Raw genomic sequence first — 11882 nt, forward strand, 5'->3', positions numbered from 1 at the left:
AGAATATTTGTTTACGTTCATTCATTGCAACCTTCGGGCCGGTTCTTTGGCGCTGTTTTCTTGTGAAGTCGTTTGCTATTTACTAGCATCAAAAGTTTCCCGCATCGCAGCGATCCGGGGAATAACAACAATCATCAGAGTGGCAAAATTTGAATCTATCATCCGACCTAGGATAGGTGTACCACGGAAGTTCAGGACACGGACAGGGTTTTTATCACGTTAAGTCTAAATGTTCAAAATAAAATTAGTCTTCTAATGAACAATACAAGAAAAATCAGCTCTCAATTAACAGCGTAATACAAGTATGCAAATGTAGCAACTCACCGGTAATGAAAACAGTTACTAGAATGCTCAACCGATTGTAGAACTTGCTCAGGCTAACCGGCGCTGGGAGCATGTTGAGGCCGGTGGAAGTGGCGGTTGATGCGAACAACTAAACGTGTTTACAAGATTATTTCCACCGAGTTGCGGATTCGGGCGGCACTCTGTACCGAGAGTAAAAATAACAAACGGTACGTTTGCCCCAAGCTGACGTCTCTTGCTGACGGCAGTTGATGAAGCAAGTACGAAAGTACTGTCCAAAATTCGTTACAAAAATACCGCACGGTGCCAACACAAAACCTTTACATAAGTAGAATTAGTCGCCGGATCGAACGAGAGCTTAGCTTAGCTTAGAATTCGCGCTAATGAATTAGTGGAACGAATGAAAGTTGCACTGTTCTGTGATAGCAAACCGGTCACTGCTTCTCCACGCTACAGTCAGCACAATATTTTTTTACACCTGGGAACCGCTCATTCGGTTCGCTTCAGGTAAAACTGAACTCTTTATCACACACAGATCACAAGAACAGCCCCACAGTATGTCTCCCGTTCTGACTGGAGCGTAAATCAAAACAGCACTGATTGGCAAATAATCAACCACGCGAAAAGCCAAACAAACACCTGCGAACCGCCGCGAGGTATTCCGTGCTAGTGTTCCGTATTTCCGTCGTTTACTATGCGAGCGAACAACTTGCGATGCGACCGCGTGCGGAGACTGCCAACATGCAACTGGCGCTGATGGCAGCATATTCCTATGCCATTGAATCGTCTGCGTCTGTAGATACCTGACCATCTGACGGCTAGCTACGATTGTGAGAGATATTTTGTATCAGTTTCGCCACCCATCGCTTCGTAGCCCACAGTGGGCAGGCTTTATGCTGTATAGTTTAGCAGCAACGGTTGCCGTGCGACATGCATCGCCTGAGACAAATGATCGGTGAAACAAAATAAGTCCGCGATGTTACACACGTATGCTTCGACGGTGCACATGCATCATCATCACGGCCGCTCTACGAAGTATGAACGCGTTGCAAGATGTATAGTAGCGCGGAATGGGTTAAGGTGAAAGTGAGTTCATACCTGGCTGATTCGACGTTCTGAGTCCACGTTAGTTTAATGGATAGTAGCGGTGTGTAGAATGTGCCGGGTCTGCATAATTACCGCATGGAAGCGTCTCGCTCGTGCAGCAATCGACCAGATCGACTGCGCAAATAAAACGTGTAAGAACTACTGACCATTGCTGCTTTGTAGGTGAAAGAAATTTCCGGAGTTGCTCGTGTTGGGGTGGATGCCGGCGCTACCTAATTATTATCGGACGCAAAAACATGACGGAAAATTAATGTTACCTTTTCTTCGCTTAGTGCTGTTGTTGGATGTAGAAGTACAGACGCACTGAGTAGGGTGGCATGCTGTGAAAAGAGTGACGAAAAAGTGCCCTTTTCAAATGCACTCAACCTTACTAGCATTGAACGGATTTCGAATGTCTTGATCGATAGTTAGGGGAAATGATTTTGATCGAGTATTTTTGATTTGGCTGAAACTTTAAACAGATGTTTCTATAAGCAAACGATGTCATGTTTTGCTATTAAAGCAATTCCACAGTAACCACAAAATCATTTCTTTCTATTTTTTTTTATTTGGATGAAAATTTGTATAGCTGTTCCTAAGGGCGAAAGATGCCATTTTGTGCTTTTATTTTTTTTTTGAATCACTTCATTATTAATTTTTAAGAAGCTACATGCAAATTTTATGTTGAAAAGGATGATTAGGAATATTTTCAAAGCCAAAACGGTTTATTGGGTCGGTATGACGCCTTCGGCAAAGTTGTAGATTATAACTTTTTATTTCCAAAAAAACATACACTTTATTTATTTTTTGTTTTTTTTTTTTTGAAAAAAACTTTTAAAAAAAGTATATATAAAATTAATTAGGTATGAAAGAGTTCATTTTTTTTAAATCTATTTTTTTTGTTCTCATGAAAATTGAAAAAAGTAGCAATACATTGTTGGCTGTTCAATCATGGAGGAATGAGAGGCAACAAAGGTAAAACTTTCCGAAAAAGCCAGAAGTTTTGTTTGATTGGTAAATCGTCAGCATCAAAATTGTAGATAGTCATTCTGTGCTTCCAAAAAAATATACTGTTAGACCAAAAAAAAAATCAGAAGAAACAAAAATAATATGTTACAAAGCATCATCTAAAGAATGGAACAGACTTATGGAACATCGGAAATGCAGCGTGAAATGCTAGTTCAGCTTCTAGTCGTGGAAACTTGGTGGTAAACATACCACGAAGAAAAAATATGGGTCATTCCATACGAAGTGTACATGCCACTTGGACACTACCATCACAGATTTTGTTCAAAGTTGGGGGAATTATTCATCTACTGTCTCTTTGGAAAAATCCCAATTTTGGTGTCGATTAGAATACCCCCCGCTCTCCAGGACCCCCTCTTTATTGCAATTTTTGTCAAAAATCTCTTTTTTCTTTTTCTTACAATTCATAGAAGTAAGATTTCCGAAAAATACTGATAGATGATTTTTGAAGAAAATAAACCAAGAAATCCAGAAAAAATATAAGTTTTGACCGGAGGTGTTGCCAGATGAATTATTTTTGTATTTGAAAACTAAATTTACTTTTTTCGGCAAATGTAGCCATTTTTATTTTAAATTTGATAATTTCATCGTGTTCCTTGGAAAATCTCACATAAGAAACAACTATCATCTCGAGGTAATATGAGACAATCTCTAGATATAACATTCTTACGAAAAAAGTTGTTAATTTCGTAATTATTTTATTTTTTAATTTATAGACGTAACACACCCGAGAAATAGTGATCGGTGAATTTGGAGAATAATAAACCAAGGAATCCAGAAAAAATATTGTTTTTGCCCGGAAGTGTTGCCAGATAGATTATTTTTGTATTTAAAAACTAAATTTGCATTTTTCGGCCAATGCAGCTAATTTTATTTTAAATTTGATGGTTTCATCGTGTTTCTCAGAAAATTTTACGTAAGAAGCACTTACCACTCCGTGGTTATATGAGCCAATCTTGAGATATAACATTTTTACGAAAAATTAATTACGAAATTCAGAACTATTTTCGTAAAAATGCTATGTCTCGAGATTGGCTCATATTACCACGGGGGGATAAGTGTTTTCCAAGAAATACGCTGAAACCATCAAATCTGAAATAAAATTAGCTGCATTTGCCGAAAAATGCAAATTTCGTTTTAAAATACAAAAATAATCTCTCTGGCAACACTTCTGGTCAAAAATAGTATTTTTTCTGGATTCCTTGGTTTATTTTCTCCAAAATTCACCTATCACTATTTTCCGGGTATCTTACGTCTACAAATTGTGAAAAAATTAATTACGAAGTTTACAACTTTTTTCGTAAAAATGTTATATCTCGAGATTGGCTCATATTACCTCGAGATGATATTTGTTTCTTCTGTGAAATTTTCCAAGGAACACGATGAAATTATCAAATTTAAAATAAAAATGGCTGCATTTGCCGAAAAATGTAAATTTAGTTTTCGAATACAAAAATAATTTATCTGGCAACACTTCCGGTCAAAACTTATATTTTTCCTGGATTCCTTGGTTTATTTTCTTCAAAAATCATCTATCAGTATTTTTCGGTTATCCTACGTCTATGAATTGTAAGAAAAAGAAAAAAAAGAGATTTTTGACAAAAACTGCGCGACTTTGCAATAAAGAGGGGGGTCCCACAGAGCGGGGGGTACTCCAATCGACACCAAATTTGGGATTTTTCCAAAGAGACAGTAGATGAATAATTCTCCCAACTTTGAGCAAAATCTGTGATGGTCGTGTCCAAGTGTGTGCTTTTTCGTGGTCACTTCGTAAAAAATGACCCATATGGTTTTACAAAACAAAGGACAAGCCCCGAAATATTGGAAGTGAGTTTTGTAACGTTAAAAACCACTTTGCTAACGATACGTAAAAAAATTAAGTTTAGTTGGAGTGTTTTGTGTATACACCACCCGTCATAAGTTTGGAATCGCTTTACTGAGTATTGCAACACCCAGTTTGAATATTGCAACACCTCCCGAAAAGTTTAGCATCACCTGGAATAGGCGGATATTTTGTGTTTTTGACAACCTAGAAAGTTGCGGTTTTTAGCAAACTTGTTCAGAAGGTCAAAGGCTACTGTATACTGGCTACTGTATTAGCCGACGGCGTTGCGTGTTCGGTCTTCAGTTTGCAGCGGAAAGTAATACTAAATGCCCTCTATGGTGTTCAAATACTTCAACATCGGATTTAAGGCATGTCTACTGCAACTGTTTGCAGCCGAGGTAATCAATTTAGTCGCGATATCGTCAATTTTCCCCATTGTAAAACAGATTGTGAATGTTGGTGATCTAACTGTCAGCTTACCAACACAGTCGCATGCTACGTGTTCTAACCTTCTCAAATGAAGGCACTTCTTTATAATAAACACACACAACCTTACGTATTGTGTGAAGTGATCTAAAAGTCAAAATTCAAATTGGTTTAACTTCGTCATGTTTTAAGAATCAGTGCTTATAGCATTGCGTAAAAAAGTGTTACTGTGTTACTAAATATTGCAACTATCTTTAAGATAGAGTAAATTGAAAACACTAAAAACTTCATGCAAACTAGCAGCACATTGAAGAAAAATTTGGAACTAAACTGTTAGGGCATCTTCAGTGGTGGTCTATTTTTGAAACAAATTTATACTAGATTTACACCAGCGAAACCTGAATAGAACCAGTAATTATAGACCAACTATTCGTTCTCCGCACCGGTGTTGTATATCTTGTTGTTTTAAACCGCTGAATTTTGTCACACTGTCCACAATTCAATACCCCATGCTATCAGTTTATGAGACTTGTTATAGTAAAAAGCACTCAATATTTAACAAACGGAAATTCGATAATTTTTACGCACATTAAACGATTACTTTGGCAAGACACTTCATATCCACAAGACTTTATGGATTTGACGGTTTGACCCGAGCGTCAGTGACATTTCTCATGATGGATTGGTATGATCGAAAAATTTCTGCTACAAGTAGGGCTTCGGAGGATAGCGAAAAATATTTGATCGCGTAGATGTTCATCTTCCATTTTCGTCTCATCAATCTTTTAGAATCTTGCAGTTCTTTAAACTTGGGTTCGGTTTTGAAGATATTGGAACAAGCCTGCATTTTGAACGTTTCCAGTTCAGTGTCTTCGAGGAACATTTTTCTGGCCTCTTACAATTAAGGCGATTAACAAAATAGCCAACATATTTGTTATCCTAGTGGCTGATTGTTGCAAACCAAGTAGTTGAACCTACGATTATGGTCTTCCAGAACTCCCCCTTTTGCTGGTCGGTTTCCTAGAAGCCAAAAACGACAAACCTGTTTATTTTATTCTTCAGAAAAGCCACAAAAATGAATTGTGAATTGTCATAAAAAAACTTTGTTTTGTTTATTCCCCAACATTCGCAAAATGCTTATATGGAAATAGCTAAAAATGAGGTATTCAATTAAAATATGACATTTACCCGCCTATTGGTAGCGTACAAAAGGGTTTTAGAACGATCTATTTCTTGTTCCAAAAAGTGACAAAAATAGACCAAAACGTATACCAGTTTCAAATTTCTTCAATTTAGATCTGGTATAAAACAAAATTTACACCACCGGTGCAGCAGTGAATTTGAGTTTGTTCCAAAAAAAATAGATCAAAACAACGATTTGGATCACCGCTGAAGATGCCCTTAGCCAACCAGAAACTCTTGATCATTCGAGTAACTTTGCAACTCTCTAAATGGCGGGATTATTGAGCTAAATACCGTTCGAAACACTCGAAACTACATGCACACTAGCGCGGCGTTGCGGCTGAATTCCGCACTATTCTGTCTGCCAATTACAAGCCCTTGACCTCCAGAGCAACCTTACTGAAGACCACAACTCTAGGTTTCCAGATACAAAAGATAGGGTTACATAAATCTGCCCATTTTAAGTGATGCTAAACTTTTCGGGGTGTTGCAAACTGGGTGTTGCAATACTCAGTAGAGCGATTCCAAACTTATGACGGGTAGTGTATATATTTCATTATTGTATTTATTTTTTTCGCCACCTTAAAAACAATAACTCACGCAAAAAACTTTCGGAATCACCGACACAGAAAAATTTCAGTTATTTCTCCGTTCCTCTTTGAAAGAGAGTGTCTGCAAATCGTAATGACGTAACATGACTTGATTGACATGACGTAAATTTAATCAAAACTGCAAATGTATTTATTATTTTCTCCATGACTGTATATATTTCAAATGGCTCTTATTTTATGAATCTTGAGTTTCTTTTACTGTGTTTAATTATTTTCAAAAGGACAAAATCATTATCTACAATTTTTACGAATACACTATACCGATCAAACAAACCGTTTAGATGCTAACCATGTTTTAATCATTAATAGGCACTTGTCGTGGGAAACAACTAATCGCAAAACTAAATGTACCGGATTCTGAGCTGACATTAATCAAACGTCGGGACTATTTCCTGCGTCGAGTGTCTCGTCTTTCCAAAGAGTGTAAAAAATACGGAAAAATTGTTATATTTTAACAAATTCAATATTTTTATGGTTTTATTTCTCCATAAATAAAAAGTGAGTTTTTCGAGATATTTATTTTACAATTACTATTTGCATGTTAATTTAAAAAAAATTTTTGACAAAATTACTGTCTACAACTTTGATTAAGACGGTATACCAATCAAGCCAAACGTTCTAGTTCTATTTTTTTTTGGTTTTTCAGGAAATTTTAAACTTATCTGATTCTCATTTTTCCGTGATCGGACAGCCATCATTGTTTAGCTTTTTTTTGTAGTTTTTATAACCAAAAAGTCGATAAAGAAAATAGCTTTTTCAGATAATTATTTTATCTGGGATATTAATTATTTTTTATGGGGCCTCACAGCCTACACATCGACACGAACGGCAACGGCCAACGATGCATCAACTTCGCTCAAAACATTCCACGGTATTTCACACACGTCGGAACCGCCCTCCCCGGCCAAACATCCGGCAGTTGACCAACCCGCTGGCTGCCGAGAACTACGCGCGCCTACTCGATGAGGCACTACCTTTCAAGGAAGAGTTATGATCTTCGACTCTCGACGATGGGTGGGGGAAGTTACACTCGGCCATTGGAGAGGCCGTGTTGCAAAAACTATCTAAGCTTTGCCACAAGAGAGAACGCGGCTAAATACCTACGTGGAAATGAGTTAATCCCGATTCTGAGGAGTAAGAAGCGCCAGCAGGAGGACAGAGATCATGAAGAGCTGGAGCAACTGTTTCGGGCTAACGATACGCGCAAGTTTTTTGAGAAGGTGAACCAATCCCGTAAAGGTTACACACCGAGTCCAGTTTTGTGTAGGGACGCGGAGGGAAACCTGATCACAAGCGAGCGCGAGGTGGTTGACAGGTGGCAGCAGTTTTTCGATAAGCACCTCAATAGCTGAGCAACGGAAGGAGGCGGAAGGAAAGTTATCCTTGGACTACCTACAAACGACAGTATGTCCCAGTTCCCGATATCCTGGAGATCAAACGGAAAATTGGGTCACTCAAGAACAACAGAGCCGCCGGCATGGACAGGCTACCGGCAGAGCTCTCTCATAGGCTTCGCAGACGACCTGGACATTATTACAAGAAACTCAGCGACGGCGGAGTCAATCTACGCCAGTCTAAAAGTGGAAGCTAGAAGAGTTGGACTAGAAATAAATGCGTCGACAAGCAAGTATATGAAAGGAAGAGGCTCGAAAGACCGGGCGATGGGCCGGGTATGTCGCGAGGATGCCGGACGACAGTGCGGTAGAATCGGTTCTCTTCAAGGACCCCACCGGCACCAGGAATAGAGGGGCCCAACGTGCTAGATGGCTTGACCAGGTTGAAGCGGATCTGCGAATATCGCGACGTCTAGGAAATTGGCGACGAGTAGCTCAATTCTGAATACATTCATATTGGGTGGTATTCGGTCATTTTCAACAGATTTTCTGGCATCAATCTGACACCGGAAATACCCATACTGGGAGGTATTTAGTTATTTTGGTTGTTTTCCAGAAACTAAAAATGGCCGTCTTTAAATTCAAAATGGTGTCCAGGGTCAATGTTTGGTTTCTATGCATCATCTCGATTACGGAACTATCCATATCGAGTATTATTCGGTCATTTTAGCAATTCAAAATGGTTCAAAATGGAGGTCAATTGTTAGATCATTGCATCATTCTGGTTCTAGAGATACTCACATTGGATGGTATTTGGTTATTTTAGGCTGTTTTTCACAAACCGGAAGTCGCCATCTTGGATTTCAAAATGGTATTTAAGATAATTTCTGGCCTCTGAGCCCAAGATGGTCTCGAGGTACGATGCTGGCCTAACAAGCCAGTCGTCGTAGGTTCGAGTCTCGGCTTGGGAGAGACTGTTAGTGTCAGTAGGATCGTAGCGCTAGCCCCGCAATATTCCTGTACACTAATTAGTCGGCTGCGAAGTCTGTGAATAAATAAACAGAAGGTCGAGTTCCGAATCGGAATGTAGCACCAAGGCTTTGCTTTGCTTTGTAATCATCGTCACTATCAAATCATCTTAAATATCACAGTCCAGATTAATTTCATTGTCAAGCTCCTGCATCATCAAAGCTTCAATTCCTGTTGCCGTTTCATGACTGAACAAGAAACAGATAAAAAAAAAACATACTTGGCATCAGCGAAAATTTTTCATGTCGGCAGTGCCCAAAGCCGCCTCTAGGCGGTCTTCGTTTTTTTTGTAAATTTTTCAGTATTTTTAAGTTGAATAGAAACAAAATTTATAGAAACCTGAAATATAAAGCAATTGAATAGCCACTGATAATTATTCTGAATCAAATTTCTCACTAATAATCTTTTTATTTGAAATATCATTGCTGGCTGAAGCGCAAAAAAATTAATTTTTCCGATTTAGTCATTTGTTCACGTTAAAAGTGTGATGGTTGCTATCGTGCGATTCAGATAATCATGAAGCCGCAGATAAATATAGGAAAAAGTAATGTCAGTTCATTTTATGAGAAATAAGTGTGAACAGACGTTTTAATGAAGAGATATTGAGTTTCTGATGAAAGCCGTCTAAAGGCAGCACTGGGTATCAGTGGGTTAAGTGTTGTTCTTCAATAGGTTTAGCGTAGTTAAGAGCTTAAATTTAATGGAGACTTTGCCAGCTAGTGTGGTGAAAATAAAAGGTAAATAAAAGCCTTGAGTGGGTTGAGCTATAATGATTTTTCGTAACTGCGTCGAGCAGCCGTTCGACGGCTTTTTACGTTTTAGTTCAAAGCGCTTGGCTAAGCTATAACCCACACCGCTAGCAACGCTCATCCACCCATCCTACCATCAGCCAGGACAAAGCTCATTCTGCCAGCCGCCGCACACTTAGGCGGCCCATGCCGAGTCGCTGATCGGCCTGATCGGCGCATGCTGTTCGCCAGTAACCGACGCCATTGCAGAAATCCAACGTACCTGGATGGTGCGCTGATTGCTGAAGAATACAAGTGCAGAAAGATTGAAAATCTGCTATCCCAGGGAAATTTGTCCTGTCAAATTTACCAAGGCTTCCACGGCCCCCCTAAATGAGCTTCCCGCAGATCCCTAGTTGGGAACCATTGATCTAGTTATTCAAGTATAAATTATATCGAGCGATCACTACTTTCCATCCACAGTACAGCCGACACTAAAGTGTACCACTGATTAGACTTTGGAAACGATTTTGCGTTTTTGTTGTTGTTGTTGTACTCGCTTTAGTCCACAAAGCCACACCTACTGGAAAATTAACTTTCAGTAGTCACGTATAAAAGCTCTAGCATGCTAAAATTTAGTCTTCTGCAGCGATAGGTCGGTTGACTCTTACTGGAAATTGACTCGACCCGCAGCCAGAAGCTGACTTTAGCACTGGCAACGCTGGACAGCTGACTCATTCGATCGCAGCGTTCCACAGCAGACAGATCAACTAGCATCGTAGCAATACACAGCATTACTCAACATGTTCGGGCATGTTAGTAATATCACAGTGATCCATCGTCTTTCGGACGTGTCTTACCACCCTCCTTTTTTAACGTTCCAGAAAAACAATTTCCAACGGATTACAACGGTGTTCATATAGAGAATGATTCAACATGTCTGTCCAAAGAAGTCTACATAGTGCGAAACGAACAATCCAACCCAAATTGTCTGGTAGTTATGGTGCCCAGCTGACGGTTACACAATCGATTTTACTACCGCCGAATTTAATGATTTTAGACAATGGACATTAGTAAAATCATTAAACACCTACGTGAAAAATTCTAGTTGACGACTTGCATGATCAATTACATTAGCTAGATGCAGCCCAAAAGTCAGTTTATCATTAATATATTCCGTCTTCACATCCGATTGTATTAGTAGCTTTTAAAGGATTACACTAAAGTCGCTTTTTACGCGGGGGATACGTGCCGCGTAAAAAAACCGCGTAAATTCCGGAATCCGCGTAAAAAAACACGTAAATTCCGGAATCCGCGTAAAAAAAACGCGTAAATTCCGGAATCCGCGAAAAAAACCAGCGCTAATTCTGCATTCCGAGTGAAGAGAAACCGAAATCCGCGCAAAAAAAAATACCGCGTAAATTACGGAATCCACGTAAAAAAAACGCGTAAATTCCGGAATCCGCGAAAAAGCCGCGTAAAAAAACCTGCCTAAATAAAACCGCGTCAAAAGCGACCTTAGTGTACTACATCGATGAAATGAAATTATGGCACATTTCTAAATACTGATAGTCATTAGCTTTTGACAGTTGGGAAATTTGTAAACGACCATAAAAATTTTCAGAACACCAGAAACACCAACGTTTCCGGGAAATCCACGCAAAAAATTACATGAACTCGCATAAATTTCGGAAGCCTCGTAAATTACAAAATCCAGGTGAAAAAGACATGTCAAAATATTACTTCCATTACTTCTCAACGAATATCGCGTGTTTGAAAAATATTCATGTAATTTCCAACGATTGCAGTTGCAAGCGTTTTTTTTTGTAGCAAAAAATATTTTAAAAAAGATTAGGTAAACTCATAACCAATTGATTGATTTTGGAAAAACAGAAGCTTACAAATTTCAACAAGAATGTTTTTTTTTGTTCAAACAATTTGAAAAATGGCCTACGAGTTCGAAAATAATTAATCCTCAATAAATATATCCAGATAATAAATTCAACTGAAATTCAAAACAAATCTTGGAAAATTAAAAACCATGTTACAAAGCCCTTCATGAATATAGTTCAATTATGATACAAAGTTACCCCTTATCAATAGAGTGCAGTTCTCAAGAGTGTCTTATTTTTCATAAAAAAGTTCTCAAACACATCATATTTATATCACTGGTGACATGAACTTTCTTTGTTAACAAGGAACTCTATTTCTATCTACCCTAACGTACTCTTCTATTGTGCAATTGCAAAGCCATATCAACTTGTGATTTGTTTCTAGTAAATAACAGCAGATTAACTTGAAGTGATTTAAATTGTTAATCACTGGCTAGAGT

General features: G+C 38.5%; 1 protein-coding gene across 1 annotated transcript in view; it reads right to left on the bottom strand.

Annotated features, from left to right (window-relative positions):
* LOC129724083 (uncharacterized) overlaps window positions 1-1109 on the bottom strand; it is an 84055-nt gene extending 82946 nt beyond the window's left edge. Inside the window, exon 1 of the mRNA XM_055678702.1 lies at window positions 325-1109. Coding sequence (XP_055534677.1) covers window positions 325-397 — 73 coding nt within the window. The 5' untranslated portion in view covers window positions 398-1109. The remainder of the gene's footprint in view (window positions 1-324) is intronic.
* Between the last annotated feature and the right edge of the window lie 10773 nt (window positions 1110-11882).

This window comes from Wyeomyia smithii, chromosome 2 (assembly GCF_029784165.1).
Source record: "Wyeomyia smithii strain HCP4-BCI-WySm-NY-G18 chromosome 2, ASM2978416v1, whole genome shotgun sequence".
In the NCBI taxonomy this organism is placed as follows: domain Eukaryota; kingdom Metazoa; phylum Arthropoda; class Insecta; order Diptera; family Culicidae; genus Wyeomyia; species Wyeomyia smithii.